Raw genomic sequence first — 25,435 nt, forward strand, 5'->3', positions numbered from 1 at the left:
GCATGAAATACAGAGTATTTCTACCGTGCAGTATTAGTACTTTCGTTTCCTCTTCGTCCAACAGGGGTCACTGCTGGCTCGAAGCTCGGAGTCTCTGGTTTCCGGCCGCTCGATCTCTTTGTCCCCTCAGAGCCTCGATGTGCTCAGAGAGGAGGAACATGGCCGCCGCGCAGCTGCTGCGGGTGTCGGTACATGAGCGGATCAGCGCTGCCGCTGAGGACTTCCTGCTTCAGGTGGAGAAAGGAGGAGGACGGGCTCAAGTCCCGGAGCTGAGAGCGATGCTAACCGAGCGGCTAATGGCGACTGGGGAGGAGATCCTCGCGGTCTTTGAGCAAACAGTGGCAGAGTACGAGGACAGACGCGAGGACCGAGTGGAGCAGTCCCAGCTGGAGATCAGCCGCCAGAGGAGGCTGCTCGATGCCGCGATGCAGCCCGTAGTCCGGCTGCACAGAGCAGGTCAGTCCCTACATAGATATAAACACTACATGTCTCGGCCGCGTTGCCGGCCAACGGAGACGAACGTCACCACATGGCGGCCATCTTGCTGCGGAGCAGCGCGCTCACCCATAACATTGTGTTGGTAGTGGTAAATAACCATAATTTACTCAATTTTTAACGGATTGGTTTGTTATAAACGTGAGAGATGAGGTTACGACACTGTCCCCACCCTTTACATAGAGGTATACTTATGAATAATTATAATTATAACCATGGGTTTTCATATGAAAATAACATTAAACAAAACAGATAGGTGCAATAAATACACACATGCACAAGGTATTTATGTCAAATCAATATAAAGGCTACTAAAACTGAACATACAGGATGGCAACATGAGATATATGTATACTTTTATTATAGGAATATTACTAATATAATAAAATAATTTGAGTTATTACATGTTTAGTTTAAACAAGTGACACACACACTACCTCACAGAGAGACACACACATGCGTACAGAGATACACACACTCATTGCTACAGCTTTCACTATAGAGCCATCATGTAGCACAAGAGCATTGATTTCTGCTGATAGCAAAGTGGTACAATTCAATCACACAACACACACACACTCTCTCTCTCACACACTGACACACACAGGTTACATGGATCTTTTTTGTTACTGAGGGAGAGTAAAGCGCTTCAGTCTAACAGACATGTCGGTGGATGTCTGATCAGAAACACAGGCCAGAAGACGAGACTGTTAATATTATCATCATATCAGAGGTTGTTATTATTACTAATGTAACTTCAGACTAAACTCCAAAAGGTTTCCTGCTGTATGTTAAAAGCCCAGTTATCTCAAATCACAGAGACATATCTCCCTTCTATCTGTGGTGGTGGAACGCCACAGAGCAAACGTTGTTTTCCACAAAGACACATGGATGTCAATGCAAACATCGACAGAACTAAACTGATAATCAATAAATCGTTTAAATAGCTGCTTTGAGGTACTATAGTATGAGAATATGCTGCTGTTCTTAGTTTTATTTATACCACCATAACTGGAATTATTTTGTGAGGTGGGTTAAACTGTCACTTTATATTTTATTTAGGTATTAATCATGGACTATGCACATTAATAACACTGTAAATATGTCAGAGTTAGTCAAGAGGATAAGTTTCATCTGTGGTACCTGGCCAGATGTTAATTAATGGATAAGTACATCATACATATTAGCTTGGCCTGATTTAGAATCATGAGTACTACCTGACCGGTACACCAGTTAGCCAACAGCTTTGGTTTCTTTTCTATTTGCATGTGTTTTCTTGAATTGCAGTGTGCTGAGACACCATAGTATCTGCTGCTGCCTCCAAAGATCCACATCCCTCAGCCTCCAATCTGCAAGTTGTTTCAGGCAAAACCCCATAACAGTGAATAACATTACATTACTATATATACATATACACACTAGGGCTGCAACTAACGACTATTCTGATAGTCGATTAGTCACCGATTATTGAAACGTTTAATCGACTAATCGGATTATGAATGACACAAATTCTCAATAGCTATTATTTAGCAAGCAGCTTTTAAATTTAGCTTGAGGTTGTTCAAGGCATGTGATGACTGAAAATAAAGACAATAAAGATAGATACTTCATTATAAAAAATGTCTTTTAATAAACTTTGCTGCATATAAGGGTACTGTTGACACAAAAGCAAAGAAAAATCAAGTTTTTGTCCATTTAAAACCAAGGACAGGCAAAGTGCTAATAAAAAAAATTAATTTAAATTTAAGTATCCCTTTTTACTGTGAACCAAGAACAGGCCAAGTGCTGGTACTAAAAATAAATTAAAAATCAAGTATCCATTTTTCGTGTTAACAAAAAAGGACAGGGAAATTAATAAAAACATCAACAAACGAAACTAGTCTTCTTCAGACTTAATCATTTTGATTAAAACAAGACGTTTGTCAGGCAATAGGATAACATTTCGCTTTTAAACTCGTTAAAAAAAAGTTTAAACCATATTTTTGTAATGGATTCTAGAATCCTGCGCGCAGATATATACGTGTATATATAACATCTGACAGAAGCGAGTCTGCATAGTCTCCATTACGAAGTCAAATGTGCCTCATCCTCAAATGCGCGTGTCCTGCTGCCCTGGAGAGCAGGTCCGCTGTACAGATTCTGCAGGTAGTTTTTCTCGGGCCATGTTAAGAGTGAAGTTCTCCCGAACTTTTTACTTCCTGGTGCGCGACTGCGCGCGGCAGCGGACGCCGACATTGGTCCATGTTTCGTCGCTATTGCACATGCGCGACTTTCAGAGATAGGAAGGGAGCGAGATGGCTCACTCCTCAGGTACTTCCATCAGCACCTCCGGTAAAACGCCGTTTAGTTCCGCTGCGCGGCACGAGAAACACGCGCTCTGACGTCACCAACGAATCATCGACGAGTAAATTCGTCGGCGACTATTTTGGTCATCGATTTTTGTCGACGACGTCGACTAATCGTTGCACCCCTAATACACACACACACACACACACACACACACACAATAACTAACCACCATCTCCATGTGGTTTGGCTGACTGTGCAAACATCAGTCATCTGTGGGGTGACCACAGTGCAGTTGCCAAAGATCAGAGAGAGACGCAGCAAAAATAGGCGGGCGAACAGAGAGACCCACCAGGGTCGTAACATTGGGCTAATGCCCTTTGAAAAGGAGTATTTTATTGAGCTTGTGTCTCATGTTATTGCTCCGTAAGCCCAGTGTAGTAATTTTTGTGATGTGGACTTAGCTTAAAGAACAGGGACACAACTAATGTTAGCAGCGTATGGTGGTGGCTGTCTATACCATACTGCTTGTCGCTGATGTGCTCCCCAAGCACAAACACATCCTCTGACCTGATCCTCTTCCGCACAATGTACATGACCTCCAGCAGTTTGATTGGCTGTGATCGTGCGAAACTCGATGATGCCTGGCGAATGACCCACTCTGCTGCCCTGATGACCCTCACTGTGCCCTCTGATGGAATCACCAGGCCTCCATTGTTTCTTAGTGACAGCAGGTGGTAGCTCTGGTCCTTGATGGCAGATGCAGCGTCTGTCACCAGGCTGGCACGGCAGACATCACAGGACAGCTTCTTCAGTGCCCGTCGCACAACAAATCCTGAAATTTGAGTTAGTATAATAATATCATAACTTATAATAAGCATGGGGAAATTAAGGGGACATGTCTCTTTTTGGACTGTCGTCACATTGTTTTCCCACAGCTTTGACGATTGGCTCTATCGGTTATAGGCAAAATCGACATTCAGTCAGCCTTTACCTGAAATGTACACGAGAGCATTGTCCACAAGACCATCGAAGCTGACAGGAAGGTAGCTGTGGTCATGTATTAGGGCTGGAATGTCAGCAAACGGGGATGGAAGATCTTCTTCTCCTCCTGCTGCAAAGGACATATCTACAGCCGACAGGCTTACAGAGGTGTCAATGACCGCTGGTAGGGACTCTGTATCATCCTGCACTGTTACATTGCCTCTGCATGGTTTGACAACTCCACACCGGGTTCATCAGCTTCCTAAATATGTATTTGAATTGGCTGGCACTGGGGTTGTTATTCCAGCCATCTTAAAAAAAACACAAGATATACAAGTATATTACACAGATATTCAATATATGCTTTAAAATGTTTTATGCTTAAAAAAAAGACAAATTAGAACTAGCCACCCCTGAATGATCTTTCCACATAAATTAAGTTGAATGACATTTTCAAACAATTCAGACTGTATCAGTGGAGATAAATTCTGCAAACAGATAGTCAAACACACAGACATTTTTCTAAATACTCAAAAAAGTTTGTGACACTTCGAGGTAATGTATATGTCTTCAGAAAACACATTTTACCAAAAATGAAAAAAACAACAACATATGGACCGACCAACTGAAAACAGTACAAGCATTTGCTGAAGCTTTGTGTCATTTAGTGTTGCGGCTGTTAAATATAAATTATGAACCCTACCGGATGCTGTGATGGAGTTAAAGAGAAGTTCCAAGTGGTCCTGGCTGAATCTGTAGGTCAAGACATATCGCTGTCCTTCAAGCAGCACAGGAACCATCGACAGCAACGTGTCAATATTTATGATGTAGCCCCGGACAGAGAGGAACCTTCAAAAGCAAATATTGTATTACTATGATGATTCTGCCAAAACAGGACACAAGAAAGCAGGGATGCAAACTAACAGTATAGGGTGAGAATAGTGAATGCTCCCAGAGCAGCACTTCCCAGGGGAACTAGTTTGCATCCCTGACCTTAAAGTATAATCAGTGTGAGATTCAGGATCCTTAAAATTACTTTTAGGACACTAAGCCTTCTTGAATCAATTCACAACTTAACATGCAGACCATGCAATACCTACTGTTATGAGACGGGTTAATCCTGGTGGCATTCACATTTAACAACCTTGTTTTGGGGGTAGCTGACCAACAGATCAACTACTAAGGGAGGGTGGGTGTTAAAGGGTTAAAGGGGTTAAAGCAATTATCACTCAAATGTTGGTAAGAACAGTACAATGTTGGGAAATGTTTTTTGTCAACGATGCAAATCCCTAGCTGCATTACCTTAATAAATTCTGAAGTAGCCTCACAACCTTTGAACTCTGCATAGCCCACGTCCTGCAAGGTGCGTAGCGCCACTGCCACAGAGTTACTCAAAGTCTGAGCAGCCAGGGAGACCTTGATTGAGTTTATAAGGAGAAATGAAGAGCACATTATAGCGCTACAAGATGCATAAATCATCAAAAAGTATAAAAACTAGGGCTGGGCAACGATTAAAAGTTTTAATCGCGATTAATCGCATGATTTCCCTGATTAATCACGATTAATCGCATTTGTATACGCAAAATCCAATAATGAATTAAAAAGTAGTCTATAGCGCAATTTTATTTTCAATGTTCTGCCATATGAACGAAAGTGCCATAACATTTGTTGTGCAAACACTTTTAACATCAGCATTTAATACAGTAGCAGATAGGGTTAGGGTTAACCCTAACCCTAATAAAATATTCAGTGTAAATCTCAACTTAACAATGTTATCAAAGCAAATACAAAATTAAAGCTCAATGCCACTGTCAGTGCATTAATGTTATTCTCTTCGTTATGAAAAATGTATACTCCTCCCTGCGTCTAGCCTAGTCTGCCGAAGCCTCGCTCCGCTCGCTGTTTCGTTGAGTGATTTGCTGATATCAACTGTGTGTTTTGCATTTTGGTGATATTTTAGACTGGAAATACTCCGGTGATAAGAAAATTCACCTTGGCAGTGGTTACAAATTACTTTGGTTCTGTTGACTCCGCCGTCTTGAAGAACTTTAAAATGAAAATGGCCATGTAAAAGCTCCGTACCCTTATCCATGGTTGTGTATCCGCCAATTATTTTCTTTTTTCCGGTTCCGCAGCAGTCAGCAACAGACTTTCAGAAAATAAAAGCCTGACTTTCACAATAAAACAATAAATAATCAAACCTGAGTTAATGCGAGATAAAATAATTGTCTGATTTAAATAAGTGATGAGTTAACTCGATTAAAACGAGTTAACTTGCCCAGCCCTAATAAAAACACAATAAAGCCCTAGAGCCCATTTCTATTGCGGCCCTCTATACATAAATCATCATGCAAACATACCTTCATCTTCTGATTAGCAAAGTTCCCATGCTTATCTGTGACTCCGTTGGCAGCATGTAGTCTTTTCTTTTGGACATTGTTCAGCTGAACTATGTACATCCAATTGATACTGCCAGTTATGCTTCTAATTGGGCTGTATGCCTGCAGAATAATGCACACGTCAACTGTAAAGCACCATAGTCTGCACAATTATGTAAATACAATCAAAATATATAAAAAGCAGAACAGTCAACCAGAGAAGATAGGCAATAATGAGCATGTACCTGCAACATATTGCCTGTCAACTTCAGCATGTGGCAAGCGTCCATCATAACAAAAACATTGTCATGGGTTACTGGATCTGGGAAATGGGTCTTCAAGGGCTTACAGGGGTCTGCTTTTAGATCGCACCCAAGTTGGGAGCACATACTGACATTTGATGCATGACCATCCATTGTCATGCACACCACCCTTATCTGACGATGATGCAGCTCTTCTAATGCATGTTCTACTAACACTTTCTGTGATTGTGGTGTGAAATAATATGCAATTGGAGCTTTCCAATAACCTTGAAGCCCAACCACCATAATCACAAGAGCCTCGGAAGCTATGTCAGTCTCATTCAATCGATCCCCCATGTCCACATAACCAAACATTGTTTGTGTCTGAGGATCATGTTGAACGTGTTTTTTGATGGAAATGGCATCCAGCATCAGAGTGACACATCCGTATTTGACCTCATCTTCCTGACGCCGTCTTTCCAGCATGTCCAACATCATTTTATTGAGACCAGGTCTGGCATCAAGAGAGCTCAGCCACCTTGCAAAATTAAAAAGTAGACATTTAACCACGTAGCCATTTAACCACTGACCCAAGCATCCCTATATTGTCTGTAGTGCTTAATGTAATTCAGTGTAAAATTAGACATCACGAAGAATACCTTTGTAATGAACTGGGATGTGGCAGGTGAATATGCAGAGTATCTCTCAGGTAGTGATATGCCTTTGGACCATGCAGATGGAGCGTAAGGGCAAAATCTCTCTGGGCCTTGGTGTACTCTACGCCCTGCCTCGACAGGAGATGAACCGGAAGATCTGAAATTGAATTAGCAACAGTGATTCAGTAGGTCTCCTTTTAATAGTAACTAGGAAGCCAACAAAGAACATACAATACACAAAATATTTGTTTTATTATTTTACCTGAGTAGCATTCAAGCTCGTCTTTCAGCTCTTAGTTGATGAGATTTTTCTCCTTCAGTTTCTCCAGAAGAGCCTGCATGTTGTTCTTGGCCCTATTTTCTCTCCTAAAGGCATTAGTCTTCTCCCGCTGCAGTTTCCTCACTCTCGCTGAGGCTTCTTCAAGTTTGACCTTTATAGCCTTAGGGGAAGCAGGTAATGTATATAAGTGGTCAGTGGCCTGCCGCTTGCGCTCCAATCTCCTCTCTCCAGTGGCTCCCTGTTGTTTTGGCAAAATATACATATATACAAATATATAAATTATAGTAATACGGAAATTAATAACTTACTTTTTCAACAATTCAATCTTCACTTTTCAATTCTGTGAGCCTGAATACATTTTTAGGTTCTCAAATTCTCCAACAGAAAACACAACAGCATACTTTTAAGAAATTTGTATAGGCTCCTCCACTTATAAGGCAAAAATGTGTTTTGTGGCTCTGGACAAAAATGTAAAGGTTGCCTACCCCTGGGTGTATTTTCAATGTTTATGTATGTTTATTCTTTCCAGTGTATGAGTGACAGAGAAAGTGAGATAGCCAGTCGGTCGGCTTCTCTAGCGACCCTACCACCTGGCTTAGCAAGTTTTCTTGGGGGAACCCTGCAACTGTAAACAACCTCAACATCTCTACTTCCTGAATGTGATCGTTAAAAAATCACGACAGTCGATTACAAGCGACACAACACTTAAGGAAACTCTGAAATGATAAACGTGTGTATTTGTGTTTCAGGGTGTCCTGCAGACATCCAGCAACTGATGGTGAATAAAGAAGAGGTTCCCCCTCAGCAGCAGCAGTGGAGCCCCCTTGTGGACCAGGAGGACCCAGAGCCCCTCCACATTAAAGAGGTACAGGAGGAACCGTGGACCAATCAGGATGGACAGCAGCTTCAAGGACTGGAGGAGGCTGATATCAAGTTCACATTGACTCCTGTCGCTGTGAAGAGTGAAGAAGATGAAGAGGAACAGAAATCGTCAAAGCTTCATCCGAGTGAGAGAAGAGGGAACCTAAGGGGCAATCTAGAGAAAGAGAAACCTTTTAGTTGCTCTGAGTGTGGTAAAAGATTTAACCAAAAGGGCAATCTGAAATCACATATGAGGAGTCATACAGGAGAGAAGCCATTTAGTTGCTCTGAATGTGGTAAAAGGTTTAACCAAAGGAGCAATCTAAATTTTCATATGAGGCGTCATTCATGAGAGAAGCCATTTAGTTGCTCTGAATGTGGTAAAAGATTTTACCAAAAGGGCAGTCTGAAATCACATATGAGGAGTCATACAGGAGAGAAGCCATTTAGTTGCTCTGAGTGTGGTAAAGGATTTACCGGAAAGGGCGGTCTAAAAAAACACATGATGAGTCATACAGGAGAGAAACCGTTTAGTTGCTCTGAGTGTGGTAAAAGATTTAACGCAAGGGGCAGTCTAAAAACACACATGAGGAGTCATTAGGCTTGCAAAATTCCGGGGATATTCAAAGTGTGCAGTAGTGTGGCCTCAATAGCCCTGCTGTTGTGTGCAGGATGCTGGGAATTATCTGTGCATGTGATGGAGAAATGCACGGTGCACGGTTGACATTAAACATGCAGCATGTGCCGCATTCCATACCTCTTTAAATAGAGTTTACAATGACGTTTCTATTGGTCAGCGTTTAATTTGTGGTAACATCTTTTTTTTGAAAATTCCCCAATTTCCCGAGCCATGGAAGGTTTCCGGAACGTTTCCGGAAATTTTCCACCCCTTTGCAACCCTAGGAGTCATACAGGAGAGAAATCGTTTAATTGCTCTGACTGGTAAAAGATTTAAGATTCAGTCCTATTGTACGAGACGTGAGGATTCATAAAGGAGAGAAATTTTTCAGTTGCAACCTTTTGTAACAAAAGATTTTTTAGAATTTATCCACATATATTCATATTATACATATTCATAGTTCACTGTTTTTAATAGACTATTACCAGTTTGTTAGTCCCTCGAAAATACAACTAATTTAATGACACGAAAGATTTGTGTTTATATATCTTGTTTCTACTGATCTCTACATAACTTATCTATCTTTCATAATGTCCTTCATGTCATTTATAGGTTAAAGTGTGTTCCTTGCACAGTATGAATTTGTGTTCTTAACTAATTTATATGATTAAATATGTTTGTTTTTTAAATCAATGGTTTCTTGGTTCGTGAGATTCAATGACAGTGTGTGTTCTCCTTTATGTATTGAATGTGTTTCCAAGAATAAAAGTGTATTTTAAAGCTCCAAATGTAAATTTTTTTGAAACATCAAGGTTGAATGGCGTTTTGAATTCTCAGTGTTTACACATCTGTGGCGTCCCTTCCTCTCTTCACACGACTAACACCTGCAGAAAACACATCCATGCTACGTCCTTCTCTTTGTGCCCCACTCAGGTCTTTCTGACGTGGATAAATCGTTGTATACCTCAAGCAAGTAAGGAAATGTTAAAAAAAAATGAAAGAAGGGCTATTCTTTGAAAATAAAGTAAAATAAAAGCTTTTTGTATCTGTGAGATCTTAAATAAATCTTTTCGTGTTTAAGTTCTGCAATCACTGGGTTTGACTTCTGTGACTTTCTGAACTTTATCATCCTCATCACCAACAACAGTTTCTTATCAATATAAGCACGAGTATGAAAATTATATTTCTAATAGTTTGTTGATTGATGAGTTTGGTCATTTAATTTCGTTAACTTTTAAAAACTTTTTAATGGATTAAAATTCAAAGTTATCGATGACGTATTCTTTTTGAGTGTTATTTTACTTTCTGAACTGAACTTTATAATAATAAGTCGATGATTTAGTAATGCAAAACATCCAAGGTTGAATGATAACATATTCCTCTCTGTGGTACAATAATAATACAGTAAATCATTTATCATCTTAAAAAGGTCAAGTAAAAATGAAGATTGTTGCCATTTTTTGGCAGATAATTCATATTCAGCTAATCTAATTTAGGTCAGTCAAGTTATTTAAGTTCTACGGAGCCCCGGAAGGGTCATTGCAAAGATTTTGAATCCAATATTTGTGTAAACAGCAGCTTCAGGGAAAGAAAAGATAATGTTATAAGTAGTAGTAGTAGTAGCAGCATTAATATAATTATAATTTAAGCATTATCATTAGTATTAATATCATCAATTAAGGCCCGAGCACCGAACAGTAGGAGAGCGTAGGAGGCCCTATTGAAATGGATTTTTTCAGGCAAATGAATTGCCTTTTTGAGGGCTTTCACATGCTCAAATTCTTACCAAAATTTGCAGAAAATTAGAAAGTGGTGAAAATGTACGTATTCTGGAGTCATTTTAAATGGTTGTGCCCTTCAGTACTGCTTTTCAGTCCCAGAAATTGTTGTTTATTTTTGGTTTTACGGTCAGTTTATTTCTACTTTACTGTCTTTGTAGTTTTAGTTGTAATGGAATATTACTTTACTGTCTTGGTACTTAAATTAAACTAAAATATTTTACAATTGATGGATAAATTAATAGAAATAGGCTAGATGAACAGATGAACTATCCTCAGTCAGCACGCTAATATATTTCCCCAGTAATATCATCAAAACTTACCTGACTAGTCCGTGGGCTAATGCAGTAGTGTGGCCTCAATAGCCCTGCTGTAGTGTGCAGGATGCTGGGAATTATCTGTGCATGTGATGGAGAAATGCACAGTGCAGGGTTGAAATTCAACATGCAGCGTGTGCTGCATTCCATACATCTTTAAATAGAGTTTTCAATGACGTTTCTATTTGTCAGCGTTTAATTTGCGGTAACATCGTTTTTTCCAATTGAGTTGCTCTGACTGGTAAGAAATTTAAGATTCAGTCCTGTTGTACGAGACGTGAGGATTCACAAAGGAGAGAAATTATTAATTAGCAACCTTTTTAACAAAAGATTTTTAGGATTTATCAGCAGATATTCATATTATACATATTCATAGTTCACTGTTTTTAAGTAGACTATGAACAGTTTTTATGTCCCTAGAAAATATATAACTCATTGAATAACACGAAAGATTTTTGTTTATACATCTTGTTTCTACCGATTTCTACATTATTTATCTATTTTTTATAATGTCCTTCATGTCCTTTTAAGGTTAAAGTGTATTTTTTGCACAGTATGAATGTGTGTTCTTAACTTGTTCATATGATTAAATATGTTTGTTTTAAAACAATTGTTTCTTGGTTCGTGAGATTCAATGACAGTGTGTGTTCTCTTTTATGTATTGAATGTGTTTCCAAGAATAAAAGTCTAATAAAAAGATAATGGCGTTGTCGCCCTCCTCCTCTTTGCTTCTGTACGAACGGAGGCTGCACTGGCTACAGTTGAATTGTCTCATCACGAGACCAATTAATCAGCTTCTCACAGTCAGACATGTTTGTTTACGTTTGACGTGAAGTCGGAGCTGGGCAATTTCAGGTCAGAATATCTGACAAATGAGTCGTCTGGAACGCAGCATTACACTCACACACACGGACAGTGAAGCAGCGATGATGGAGGAGCCCTCGATGACATTAAAGACGGTTAATGACAAACACAGGGTTCCTACGGTCATGAAAAACCTGGAAAAGTCATGGAATTGTAAAATATTTATTTCCAGGCCTGGAAAAGTGCTTGAAAAAATTTCTCGGAAGAAGTCATGGAAATTTATTACATTCATATTTTCATGTCGTCAACGCAGAGTTTTAAATAATTCATATGCTTTTAAAAGGAATACACTCAAAATATAAGCAGGCATAAGCTCTCTCTGTCTATCCTAATATCTATCTTTCGATGTAACATGAATACTATTTGTTCAATTTAATTATTGAGTATTTCTACTTCACTGTCTTAGTACTTTTACTTGTAATGGAATATTCATTTACTGTCTTGTTACTTTTACCCCAGTGAATGATACGAATTCTACTTCCACCATTGATTAAGTTTATTTAGTTGCTTATACTGTAGAACTTGTAACAGTATTTCTGCTGTGCAGTATTAGTACTTTTCGTTGGCTGCTGGCTCGGAGCTCGGAGTCTCTGTTTCCTCCCGCTGGCTGTCTTTGTCATAGATATATATATAAGGCTAGATATCTCGGCCACCGGAGTCGAATGTCCGCACATGGCGGCCATCTTGCTACATGCGGCTCGCCCACCCATAACATTGTGTTGTAGTGGTACGTACTTTTTATAGTTATGACACTGCATACTTATGAATAATTATGTTATTTGCTAAACCGAGTTATGGTTATTTAAAAAGTACGTATCATTACAACATAATGTAATGGGTGGGCGAGACGCCTGTAGCAAGATGGCCGCCATGTGCGGACGTCCGACTCCATTGGCCGGCAACACGGACGAGACATCTAGCCTTATATATATATCTATGATCTTTGTCCCCTCAGAGACGAGATGTGCGCAGAGAGGAGGAATATGGCCGCCGTGCAGCTGCTGCGGGTGCCGGTCTTATATATACAGTCTATGGTGTCGGTACGTGAGCGGATCAGCGCTGCCGCTGATGACTGCCTGCTGCAGGTGGAGAAAGGAGGAGGACAGGCTCAAGTCCCGGAGCTGAGAGCGATGCTAATGGCGGCCTGGGAGGAGATCCTCGCGGGGCTTGAGGAAACCTTGGCAGAGTACGAGGACCGAGTGGAGCAGTCCAAGCGGGAGATCTGCCGCCAGAGGAGGCTGCTCGATGCCGTGATGCAGCCCATAGTCCGGCTGCTCAGAGCAGGTCAGTCCCTAGAGGAACCGATAACAGGCTAACGTTAGCTAGCATCAGCTCGAGCAGCGGAGTTAATACGTCACTTCCTGTCCCTGTCTGCTGCGCCACCTCTCACATGAATAATGAGGTTTGATTGATGCTGTTGTGAACGAGTCTGTGCAGAAAACATGCTGCTCTGTTGCTCATGTCTGAAACAGAAAGTTTGGACACATTTCTACGGTGGTCCTGAGAGCTCAACGCACAGCAACTTAAGAAAACACATGCAAGTGGACCAAACACAAGCAAAGTAAGAAAACATCTTCATCAATTTCACAACACAACACATTACAGAAATCAAGGCAATACAAAAATGCGCAGCAAATAGAGAAACGACACCGGAAGCGTTCCAGTGGACAGCTAAAAGTTATGGACACTGCTGCCAGAGGAGACACAAAAACGTTCAATACATCATACAAATTCGGTTCTACACAGGGGTCGGCTCCTCAGCCCCTCTGCAGTGGCTGCACAGTGAGTGAACATCACTTTCATTTTTTAAATCATCATCGTATCAGGCCATCATGATATACCAGGAGCGGGCAAGTGTGTCTGTGTGTGTGTAGCTCCTGTTATTTGTCTGTGGGTCTCTCCGCCCACTCGCTCGCAGAGACCCACAGTGAGATCTGATCACGGAAGACAGTCTGAGCTAGAGACATGCTGTTTTCTCTTGTTAAACTGAATAAACAGTGCTAACAAGCAAGCCCCTGTTTGTGAGGCAATTTATTGTCCATAGTGTGCAGGGGTAGAAAACCTTCATCTCAAAAGTGACATTTTGCCCCCTCTTCTGAGCGAGCGGGCGGGGTAGGGGACCCGGGGCCGGTGCGCTCGCTATACACACACACTCGCCCGCTCCTGGTATTTCATGATGGCCTGATACGATGATGATTTTAAAAATGAACGTGAAGTTCACTCACGTTCATCTTTACGTTCATTTTAATAATATGAAACTGATTCGTTTTGTTCAGCGTTCGCGAAAAATATGCACAACACTGTCTCCTGTGGCAGCAGTGTCCATAACTTTTAGCTGTCCTCTGGAAACACTTCCGGTGTCGTTTCTCTATTTGCTGCGCATTTTTGTATTGGCCTTGAGTTCTGTCATGTGTTGTGTTGTGAAAGTGATGGAGATATTTTCTTACTTTGCTTGTGTTTTGTCCACTTGCATGTGTTTTCTTAAGTTGCTGTTCATTGAGCTCTCGAGGCCACCGTACATTCCTCTGAGTTTTACCCACAGGTCTTGTCTGAAAGCAGCTTAACCAACTAACGTCCCCTCGCCCTGTTCTCCTCAGTTAGTGACCTAATTGGTTTATTTGGCCTCAAAATGAAAAACCTTTTTACCAGAACCCCTTTGTTTTATGCTGCTTCCTTTACGAACTGCGTCGTATCACCAACTGTAAACAACCTCAACATCTCATTCATATGCTTTTAAAAGAAATACACTCAAAATATAAGCAGGCATATGCTCTCTCTGTCTATCCATCTATCTATCTACCTTTCGATCTTTCGATGTAACATGAATACTGTTTGTTCAATTTAATTATTGAGTATTTCTACTTAACTGTCTTAGTACTTTTACTTGTAATGGAATATTAATTTACTGTCTTGTTACTTTTACCTCAGTGAATGATACGAATTCTTCTTCCACCATTGGTAAAGTTTATTTAATTGCTTATACTGTAGAACTTGTAACAGAGTATTTCTACTGTGCAGTATTAGTACTTTTCGTTTCCTCTTCGTCCTTCAGGCCAGCAGAAGTCTCTGGTTCCTGCTGCTGTCTCTCTCCGTTCGAGCCGAGCCTCGATGTGCTCAGAGAAGAGGAACATGGCCGCCGTGCAGCTGCTGCGGGTGTCGGTACATGAGCGGATCAGCGCTGCCGCTGAGGACTTCCTGCTTCAGGTGGAGAAAGGAGGAGGACGGGCTCAAGTCCCGGAGCTGAGAGCGATGCTAACCGAGCGGCTAATGGCGACTGGGGAGGAGATCCTCGCGGTCTTTGAGCAAACAGTGGCAGAGTACGAGGACAGACGCGAGGACCGAGTGGAGCAGTCCCAGCTGGAGATCAGCCGCCAGAGGAGGCTGCTCGATGCCGCGATGCAGCCCGTAGTCCGGCTGCACAGAGCAGGTCAGTCCCTACATAGATATAAACACTACATGTCTCGGCCGCGTTGCCGGCCAACGGAGACGAACGTCACCACATGGCGGCCATCTTGCTGCGGAGCAGCGCGCTCACCCATAACATTGTGTTGGTAGTGGTAAATAACCATAATTTACTCAATTTTTAACGGATTGGTTTGTTATAAACGTGAGAGATGAGGTTACGACACTGTCCCCACCCTTTACATAGAGGTATACTTATGAATAATTATAATTATAACCATGGGTTTTCATATGAAAATAACATTAAACAAAACAGATATGTGCAATAAATACACACATGCACAAGGTATTTATGTCAAATCAATATAAAGGCTACTAAAACTGAACATACAGGATGGCAACATGAGATATATGTATACTTTTATTATAGGAATATTACTAATATAATAAAATAATTTGAGTTATTACATGTTTAGTTTAAACAAGTGACACACACACTACCTCACAGAGAGACACACACATGCGTACAGAGATACACACACTCATTGCTACAGCTTTCACTATAGAGCCATCATGTAGCACAAGAGCATTGATTTCTGCTGATAGCAAAGTGGTACAATTCAATCACACAACACACACACACTCTCTCTCTCACACACTGACACACACAGGTTACATGGATCTTTTTTGTTACTGAGGGAGAGTAAAGCGCTTCAGTCTAACAGACATGTCGGTGGATGTCTGATCAGAAACACAGGCCAGAAGACGAGACTGTTAATATTATCATCATATCAGAGGTTGTTATTATTACTAATGTAACTTCAGACTAAACTCCAAAAGGTTTCCTGCTGTATGTTAAAAGCCCAGTTATCTCAAATCACAGAGACATATCTCCCTTCTATCTGTGGTGGTGGAACGCCACAGAGCAAACGTTGTTTTCCACAAAGACACATGGATGTCAATGCAAACATCGACAGAACTAAACTGATAATCAATAAATCGTTTAAATAGCTGCTTTGAGGTACTATAGTATGAGAATATGCTGCTGTTCTTAGTTTTATTTATACCACCATAACTGGAATTATTTTGTGAGGTGGGTTAAACTGTCACTTTATATTTTATTTAGGTATTAATCATGGACTATGCACATTAATAACACTGTAAATATGTCAGAGTTAGTCAAGAGGATAAGTTTCATCTGTGGTACCTGGCCAGATGTTAATTAATGGATAAGTACATCATACATATTAGCTTGGCCTGATTTAGAATCATGAGTACTACCTGACCGGTACACCAGTTAGCCAACAGCTTTGGTTTCTTTTCTATTTGCATGTGTTTTCTTGAATTGCAGTGTGCTGAGACACCATAGTATCTGCTGCTGCCTCCAAAGATCCACATCCCTCAGCCTCCAATCTGCAAGTTGTTTCAGGCAAAACCCCATAACAGTGAATAACATTACATTACTTTATATACATATACACACTAGGGCTGCAACTAACGACTATTCTGATAGTCGATTAGTCACCGATTATTGAAACGTTTAATCGACTAATCGGATTATGAATGACACAAATTCTCAATAGCTATTATTTAGCAAGCAGCTTTTAAATTTAGCTTGAGGTTGTTCAAGGCATGTGATGACTGAAAATAAAGACAATAAAGATAGATACTTCATTATAAAAAATGTCTTTTAATAAACTTTGCTGCATATAAGGGTACTGTTGACACAAAAGCAAAGAAAAATCAAGTTTTTGTCCATTTAAAACCAAGGACAGGCAAAGTGCTAATAAAAAAAATTAATTTAAATTTAAGTATCCCTTTTTACTGTGAACCAAGAACAGGCCAAGTGCTGGTACTAAAAATAAATTAAAAATCAAGTATCCATTTTTCGTGTTAACAAAAAAGGACAGGGAAATTAATAAAAACATCAACAAACGAAACTAGTCTTCTTCAGACTTAATCATTTTGATTAAAACAAGACGTTTGTCAGGCAATAGGATAACATTTCGCTTTTAAACTCGTTAAAAAAAAGTTTAAACCATATTTTTGTAATGGATTCTAGAATCCTGCGCGCAGATATATACGTGTATATATAACATCTGACAGAAGCGAGTCTGCATAGTCTCCATTACGAAGTCAAATGTGCCTCATCCTCAAATGCGCGTGTCCTGCTGCCCTGGAGAGCAGGTCCGCTGTACAGATTCTGCAGGTAGTTTTTCTCGGGCCATGTTAAGAGTGAAGTTCTCCCGAACTTTTTACTTCCTGGTGCGCGACTGCGCGCGGCAGCGGACGCCGACATTGGTCCATGTTTCGTCGCTATTGCACATGCGCGACTTTCAGAGATAGGAAGGGAGCGAGATGGCTCACTCCTCAGGTACTTCCATCAGCACCTCCGGTAAAACGCCGTTTAGTTCCGCTGCGCGGCACGAGAAACACGCGCTCTGACGTCACCAACGAATCATCGACGAGTAAATTCGTCGGCGACTATTTTGGTCATCGATTTTTGTCGACGACGTCGACTAATCGTTGCACCCCTAATACACAAACACACACACACACACACACACACACAATAACTAACCACCATCTCCATGTGGTTTGGCTGACTGTGCAAACATCAGTCATCTGTGGGGTGACCACAGTGCAGTTGCCAAAGATCAGAGAGAGACGCAGCAAAAATAGGCGGGCGAACAGAGAGACCCACCAGGGTCGTAACATTGGGCTAATGCCCTTTGAAAAGGAGTATTTTATTGAGCTTGTGTCTCATGTTATTGCTCCGTAAGCCCAGTGTAGTAATTTTTGTGATGTGGACTTAGCTTAAAGAACAGGGACACAACTAATGTTAGCAGCGTATGGTGGTGGCTGTCTATACCATACTGCTTGTCGCTGATGTGCTCCCCAAGCACAAACACATCCTCTGACCTGATCCTCTTCCGCACAATGTACATGACCTCCAGCAGTTTGATTGGCTGTGATCGTGCGAAACTCGATGATGCCTGGCGAATGACCCACTCTGCTGCCCTGATGACCCTCACTGTGCCCTCTGATGGAATCACCAGGCCTCCATTGTTTCTTAGTGACAGCAGGTGGTAGCTCTGGTCCTTGATGGCAGATGCAGCGTCTGTCACCAGGCTGGCACGGCAGACATCACAGGACAGCTTCTTCAGTGCCCGTCGCACAACAAATCCTGAAATTTGAGTTAGTATAATAATATCATAACTTATAATAAGCATGGGGAAATTAAGGGGACATGTCTCTTTTTGGACTGTCGTCACATTGTTTTCCCACAGCTTTGACGATTGGCTCTATCGGTTATAGGCAAAATCGACATTCAGTCAGCCTTTACCTGAAATGTACACGAGAGCATTGTCCACAAGACCATCGAAGCTGACAGGAAGGTAGCTGTGGTCATGTATTAGGGCTGGAATGTCAGCAAACGGGGATGGAAGATCTTCTTCTCCTCCTGCTGCAAAGGACATATCTACAGCCGACAGGCTTACAGAGGTGTCAATGACCGCTGGTAGGGACTCTGTATCATCCTGCACTGTTACATTGCCTCTGCATGGTTTGACAACTCCACACCGGGTTCATCAGCTTCCTAAATATGTATTTGAATTGGCTGGCACTGGGGTTGTTATTCCAGCCATCTTAAAAAAAACACAAGATATACAAGTATATTACACAGATATTCAATATATGCTTTAAAATGTTTTATGCTTAAAAAAAAGACAAATTAGAACTAGCCACCCCTGAATGATCTTTCCACATAAATTAAGTTGAATGACATTTTCAAACAATTCAGACTGTATCAGTGGAGATAAATTCTGCAAACAGATAGTCAAACACACAGACATTTTTCTAAATACTCAAAAAAGTTTGTGACACTTCGAGGTAATGTATATGTCTTCAGAAAACACATTTTACCAAAAATGAAAAAAACAACAACATATGGACCGACCAACTGAAAACAGTACAAGCATTTGCTGAAGCTTTGTGTCATTTAGTGTTGCGGCTGTTAAATATAAATTATGAACCCTACCGGATGCTGTGATGGAGTTAAAGAGAAGTTCCAAGTGGTCCTGGCTGAATCTGTAGGTCAAGACATATCGCTGTCCTTCAAGCAGCACAGGAACCATCGACAGCAACGTGTCAATATTTATGATGTAGCCCCGGACAGAGAGGAACCTTCAAAAGCAAATATTGTATTACTATGATGATTCTGCCAAAACAGGACACAAGAAAGCAGGGATGCAAACTAACAGTATAGGGTGAGAATAGTGAATGCTCCCAGAGCAGCACTTCCCAGGGGAACTAGTTTGCATCCCTGACCTTAAAGTATAATCAGTGTGAGATTCAGGATCCTTAAAATTACTTTTAGGACACTAAGCCTTCTTGAATCAATTCACAACTTAACATGCAGACCATGCAATACCTACTGTTATGAGACGGGTTAATCCTGGTGGCATTCACATTTAACAACCTTGTTTTGGGGGTAGCTGACCAACAGATCAACTACTAAGGGAGGGTGGGTGTTAAAGGGTTAAAGGGGTTAAAGCAATTATCACTCAAATGTTGGTAAGAACAGTACAATGTTGGGAAATGTTTTTTGTCAACGATGCAAATCCCTAGCTGCATTACCTTAATAAATTCTGAAGTAGCCTCACAACCTTTGAACTCTGCATAGCCCACGTCCTGCAAGGTGCGTAGCGCCACTGCCACAGAGTTACTCAAAGTCTGAGCAGCCAGGGAGACCTTGATTGAGTTTATAAGGAGAAATGAAGAGCACATTATAGCGCTACAAGATGCGTAAATCATCAAAAAGTATAAAAACTAGGGCTGGGCAACGATTAAAAGTTTTAATCGCGATTAATCGCATGATTTCCCTGATTAATCACGATTAATCGCATTTGTATACGCAAAATCCAATAATGAATTAAAAAGTAGTCTATAGCGCAATTTTATTTTCAATGTTCTGCCATATGAACGAAAGTGCCATAACATTTGTTGTGCAAACACTTTTAACATCAGCATTTAATACAGTAGCAGATAGGGTTAGGGTTAACCCTAACCCTAATAAAATATTCAGTGTAAATCTCAACTTAACAATGTTATCAAAGCAAATACAAAATTAAAGCTCAATGCCACTGCCAGTGCATTAATGTTATTCTCTTCGTTATGAAAAATGTATACTCCTCCCTGCGTCTAACCTAGTCTGCCGAAGCCTCGCTCCGCTCGCTGTATCGTTGAGTGATTTGCTGATATCAACTGTGTGTTTTGCATTTTGGTGATATTTTAGACTGGAAATACTCCGGTGATAAGAAAATTCACCTTGGCAGTGGTTACAAATTACTTTGGTTCTGTTGACTCCGCCGTCTTGAAGAACTTTAAAATGAAAATGGCCATGTAAAAGCTCCGTACCCTTATCCATGGTTGTGTATCCGCCAATTATTTTCTTTTTTCCGGTTCCGCAGCAGTCAGCAACAGACTTTCAGAAAATAAAAGCCTGACTTTCACAATAAAACAATAAATAATCAAACCTGAGTTAATGCGAGATAAAATAATTGTCTGATTTAAATAAGTGATGAGTTAACTCGATTAAAACGAGTTAACTTGCCCAGCCCTAATAAAAACACAATAAAGCCCTAGAGCCCATTTCTATTGCGGCCCTCTATACATAAATCATCATGCAAACATACCTTCATCTTCTGATTAGCAAAGTTCACATGCTTATCTGTGACTCCGTTGGCAGCATGTAGTCTTTTCTTTTGGACATTGTTCAGCTGAACTATGTACATCCAATTGATACTGCCAGTTATGCTTCTAATTGGGCTGTATGCCTGCAGAATAATGCACACGTCAACTGTAAAGCACCATAGTCTGCACAATTATGTAAATACAATCAAAATGTATAAAAAGCAGAACAGTCAACCAGAGAAGATAGGCAATAATGAGCATGTACCTGCAACATATTGCCTGTCAACTTCAGCATGTGGCAAGCGTCCATCATAACAAAAACATTGTCATGGGTTACTGGATCTGGGAAATGGGTCTTCAAGGGCTTACAGGGGTCTGCTTTTAGATCGCACCCAAGTTGGGAGCACATACTGAAATTTGATGCATGACCATCCATTGTCATGCACACCACCCTTATCTGACGATGATGCAGCTCTTCTAATGCATGATCTACTAACACTTTCTGTGATTGTGGTGTGAAATAATATGCAATTGGAGCTTTCCAATAACCTTGAAGCCCAACCACCATAATCACAAGAGCCTCGGAAGCTATGTCAGTCTCATTCAATCGATCCCCCATGTCCACATAACCAAACATTGTTTGTGTCTGAGGATCATGTTGAACGTGTTTTTTGATGGAAATGGCATCCAGCATCAGAGTGACACATCCGTATTTGACCTCATCTTCCTGACGCCGTCTTTCCAGCATGTCCAACATCATTTTATTGAGACCAGGTCTGGCATCAAGAGAGCTCAGCCACCTTGCAAAATTAAAAAGTAGATTTAACCACGTAGCCATTTAACCACTAACCCAAGCATCCCTATATTGTCTGTAGTGCTTAATGTAATTCAGTGTAAAATTAGACATCACGAAGAATACCTTTGTAATGAACTGGGATGTGGCAGGTGAATATGCAGAGTATCTCTCAGGTAGTGATATGCCTTTGGACCATGCAGATGGAGCGTAAGGGCAAAATCTCTCTGGGCCTTGGTGTACTCTACGCCCTGCCTCGACAGGAGATGAACCGGAAGATCTGAAATTGAATTAGCAACAGTGATTCAGTAGGTCTCCTTTTAATAGTAACTAGGAAGCCAACAAAGAACATACAATACACAAAATATTTGTTTTATTATTTTACCTGAGTAGCATTCAAGCTCGTCTTTCAGCTCTTAGTTGATGAGATTTTTCTCCTTCAGTTTCTCCAGAAGAGCCTGCATGTTGTTCTTGGCCCTATTTTCTCTCCTAAAGGCATTAGTCTTCTCCCGCTGCAGTTTCCTCACTCTCGCTGAGGCTTCTTCAAGTTTGACCTTTATAGCCTTAGGGGAAGCAGGTAATGTATATAAGTGGTCAGTGGCCTGCCGCTTGCGCTCCAATCTCCTCTCTCCAGTGGCTCCCTGTTGTTTTGGCAAAATATACATATATACAAATATATAAATTATAGTAATACGGAAATTAATAACTTACTTTTTCAACAATTCAATCTTCACTTTTCAATTCTGTGAGCCTGAATACATTTTTAGGTTCTCAAATTCTCCAACAGAAAACACAACAGCATACTTTTAAGAAATTTGTATAGGCTCCTCCACTTATAAGGCAAAAATGTGTTTTGTGGCTCTGGACAAAAATGTAAAGGTTGCCTACCCCTGGGTGTATTTTCAATGTTTATGTATGTTTATTCTTTCCAGTGTATGAGTGACAGAGAAAGTGAGATAGCCAGTCGGTCGGCTTCTCTAGCGACCCTACCACCTGGCTTAGCAAGTTTTCTTGGGGGAACCCTGCAACTGTAAACAACCTCAACATCTCTACTTCCTGAATGTGATCGTTAAAAAATCACGACAGTCGATTACAAGCGACACAACACTTAAGGAAACTCTGAAATGATAAACGTGTGTATTTGTGTTTCAGGGTGTCCTGCAGACATCCAGCAACTGATGGTGAATAAAGAAGAGGTTCCCCCTCAGCAGCAGCAGTGGAGCCCCCTTGTGGACCAGGAGGACCCAGAGCCCCTCCACATTAAAGAGGTACAGGAGGAACCGTGGACCAATCAGGATGGACAGCAGCTTCAAGGACTGGAGGAGGCTGATATCAAGTTCACATTGACTCCTGTCGCTGTGAAGAGTGAAGAAGATGAAGAGGAACAGAAATCGTCAAAGCTTCATCCGAGTGAGAGAAGAGGGAACCTAAGGGGCAATCTAGAGAAAGAGAAACCTTTTAGTTGCTCTGAGTGTGGTAAAAGATTTAACCAAAAGGGCAATCTGAAATCACATATGAGGAGTCATACAGGAGAGAAGCCATTTAGTTGCTCTGAATGTGGTAAAAGGTTTAACCAAAGGAGCAATCTAAATTTTCATATGAGGCGTCATTCATGAGAGAAGCCATTTAGTTGCTCTGAATGTGGTAAAAGATTTTACCAAAAGGGCAGTCTGAAATCACATATGAGGAGTCATACAGGAGAGAAGCCATTTAGTTGCTCTGAGTGTGGTAAAGGATTTACCGGAAAGGGCGGTCTAAAAAAACACATGATGAGTCATACAGGAGAGAAACCGTTTAGTTGCTCTGAGTGTGGTAAAAGATTTAACGCAAGGGGCAGTCTAAAAACACGAACCAAGAATAAAAGTGTATTTTAAAGCTCCAAATGTAAATTTTTTTGAAACATCAAGGTTGAATGGCGTTTTGAATTCTCAGTGTTTACACATCTGTGGCGTCCCTTCCTCTCTTCACACGACTAACACCTGCAGAAAACACATCCATGCTACGTCCTTCTCTTTGTGCCCCACTCAGGTCTTTCTGACGTGGATAAATCGTTGTATACCTCAAGCAAGTAAGGAAATGTTAAAAAAAAATGAAAGAAGGGCTATTCTTTGAAAATAAAGTAAAATAAAAGCTTTTTGTATCTGTGAGATCTTAAATAAATCTTTTCGTGTTTAAGTTCTGCAATCACTGGGTTTGACTTCTGTGACTTTCTGAACTTTATCATCCTCATCACCAACAACAGTTTCTTATCAATATAAGCACGAGTATGAAAATTATATTTCTAATAGTTTGTTGATTGATGAGTTTGGTCATTTAATTTCGTTAACTTTTAAAAACTTTTTAATGGATTAAAATTCAAAGTTATCGATGACGTATTCTTTTTGAGTGTTATTTTACTTTCTGAACTGAACTTTATAATAATAAGTCGATGATTTAGTAATGCAAAACATCCAAGGTTGAATGATAACATATTCCTCTCTGTGGTACAATAATAATACAGTAAATCATTTATCATCTTAAAAAGGTCAAGTAAAAATGAAGATTGTTGCCATTTTTTGGCAGATAATTCATATTCAGCTAATCTAATTTAGGTCAGTCAAGTTATTTAAGTTCTACGGAGCCCCGGAAGGGTCATTGCAAAGATTTTGAATCCAATATTTGTGTAAACAGCAGCTTCAGGGAAAGAAAAGATAATGTTATAAGTAGTAGTAGTAGTAGCAGCATTAATATAATTATAATTTAAGCATTATCATTAGTATTAATATCATCAATTAAGGCCCGAGCACCGAACAGTAGGAGAGCGTAGGAGGCCCTATTGAAATGGATTTTTTCAGGCAAATGAATTGCCTTTTTGAGGGCTTTCACATGCTCAAATTCTTACCAAAATTTGCAGAAAATTAGAAAGTGGTGAAAATGTACGTATTCTGGAGTCATTTTAAATGGTTGTGCCCTTCAGTACTGCTTTTCAGTCCCAGAAATTGTTGTTTATTTTTGGTTTTACGGTCAGTTTATTTCTACTTTACTGTCTTTGTAGTTTTACTTGTAATGGAATATTACTTTACTGTCTTGGTACTTAAATTAAACTAAAATATTTTACAATTGATGGATAAATTAATAGAAATAGGCTAGATGAACAGATGAACTATCCTCAGTCAGCACGCTAATATATTTCCCCAGTAATATCATCAAAACTTACCTGACTAGTCCGTGGGCTAATGCAGTAGTGTGGCCTCAATAGCCCTGCTGTAGTGTGCAGGATGCTGGGAATTATCTGTGCATGTGATGGAGAAATGCACAGTGCAGGGTTGAAATTCAACATGCAGCGTGTGCTGCATTCCATACATCTTTAAATAGAGTTTTCAATGACGTTTCTATTTGTCAGCGTTTAATTTGCGGTAACATCGTTTTTTCCAATTGAGTTGCTCTGACTGGTAAGAAATTTAAGATTCAGTCCTGTTGTACGAGACGTGAGGATTCACAAAGGAGAGAAATTATTAATTAGCAACCTTTTTAACAAAAGATTTTTAGGATTTATCAGCAGATATTCATATTATACATATTCATAGTTCACTGTTTTTAAGTAGACTATGAACAGTTTTTATGTCCCTAGAAAATATATAACTCATTGAATAACACGAAAGATTTTTGTTTATACATCTTGTTTCTACCGATTTCTACATTATTTATCTATTTTTTATAATGTCCTTCATGTCCTTTTAAGGTTAAAGTGTATTTTTTGCACAGTATGAATGTGTGTTCTTAACTTGTTCATATGATTAAATATGT

The 25,435-nt window shown here is 40.3% G+C and overlaps 2 protein-coding genes and 2 long non-coding RNA genes across 4 annotated transcripts; 2 read left to right on the forward strand and 2 right to left on the reverse strand.

The window, feature by feature from the left end:
- Nucleotides 1–158: 158 nt before the first annotated feature.
- Nucleotides 159–9,890, forward strand: LOC132996739 (zinc finger protein 350-like). The gene is made up of 2 exons (XM_061067092.1): nt 159–456; nt 8,071–9,890. The coding sequence occupies exons 1-2, from the start codon at nt 159–161 to the stop codon at nt 8,532–8,534; spliced, it is 762 nt and encodes a 253-aa protein (XP_060923075.1). The 3' UTR covers nt 8,535–9,890.
- Nucleotides 6,787–7,464, reverse strand: LOC132996749 (uncharacterized). The gene is made up of 3 exons (XR_009677131.1): nt 7,304–7,464; nt 7,045–7,198; nt 6,787–6,923 (listed from the first exon to the last, which is right to left on the reverse strand). It is a non-coding gene; the product is annotated as an uncharacterized LOC132996749 (long non-coding RNA).
- A 2,832-nt stretch (nt 9,891–12,722) lies between the features above and the next one.
- Nucleotides 12,723–23,491, forward strand: LOC132996737 (zinc finger and SCAN domain-containing protein 2-like). Its single transcript, XM_061067089.1, has 3 exons — nt 12,723–13,044; nt 14,813–15,187; nt 22,802–23,491. Exons 1-3 carry the CDS (start codon nt 12,723–12,725, stop codon nt 23,263–23,265), a joined length of 1,161 nt encoding a protein of 386 aa, XP_060923072.1. The 3' UTR covers nt 23,266–23,491.
- Nucleotides 21,520–22,195, reverse strand: LOC132996748 (uncharacterized). The gene is made up of 3 exons (XR_009677130.1): nt 22,035–22,195; nt 21,776–21,929; nt 21,520–21,656 (listed from the first exon to the last, which is right to left on the reverse strand). It is a non-coding gene; the product is annotated as an uncharacterized LOC132996748 (long non-coding RNA).
- Nucleotides 23,492–25,435: the final 1,944 nt, after the last annotated feature.

Source organism: Limanda limanda, chromosome 23, assembly GCF_963576545.1.
Source record: "Limanda limanda chromosome 23, fLimLim1.1, whole genome shotgun sequence".
In the NCBI taxonomy this organism is placed as follows: Eukaryota; Metazoa; Chordata; class Actinopteri; order Pleuronectiformes; family Pleuronectidae; genus Limanda; species Limanda limanda.

What these genes read in the sequence shown, in the direction of transcription:
- LOC132996739 (XM_061067092.1), top strand. Translation starts at nt 159, where the DNA reads ATGGCCGCCGCGCAGCTGCTGCGGGTGTCGGTACATGAGCGGATCAGC. An exon ending in AGTCCGGCTGCACAGAGCAG is followed by an intron (nt 457 to 8,070) that starts GTCAGTCCCTAC and finishes TTTGTGTTTCAG; the next exon opens with GGTGTCCTGCAGACATCCAG.
- LOC132996737 (XM_061067089.1), top strand. Translation starts at nt 12,723, where the DNA reads ATGTGCGCAGAGAGGAGGAATATGGCCGCCGTGCAGCTGCTGCGGGTG. An exon ending in AGTCCGGCTGCTCAGAGCAG is followed by an intron (nt 13,045 to 14,812) that starts GTCAGTCCCTAG and finishes TTCGTCCTTCAG; the next exon opens with GCCAGCAGAAGTCTCTGGTT. An exon ending in AGTCCGGCTGCACAGAGCAG is followed by an intron (nt 15,188 to 22,801) that starts GTCAGTCCCTAC and finishes TTTGTGTTTCAG; the next exon opens with GGTGTCCTGCAGACATCCAG.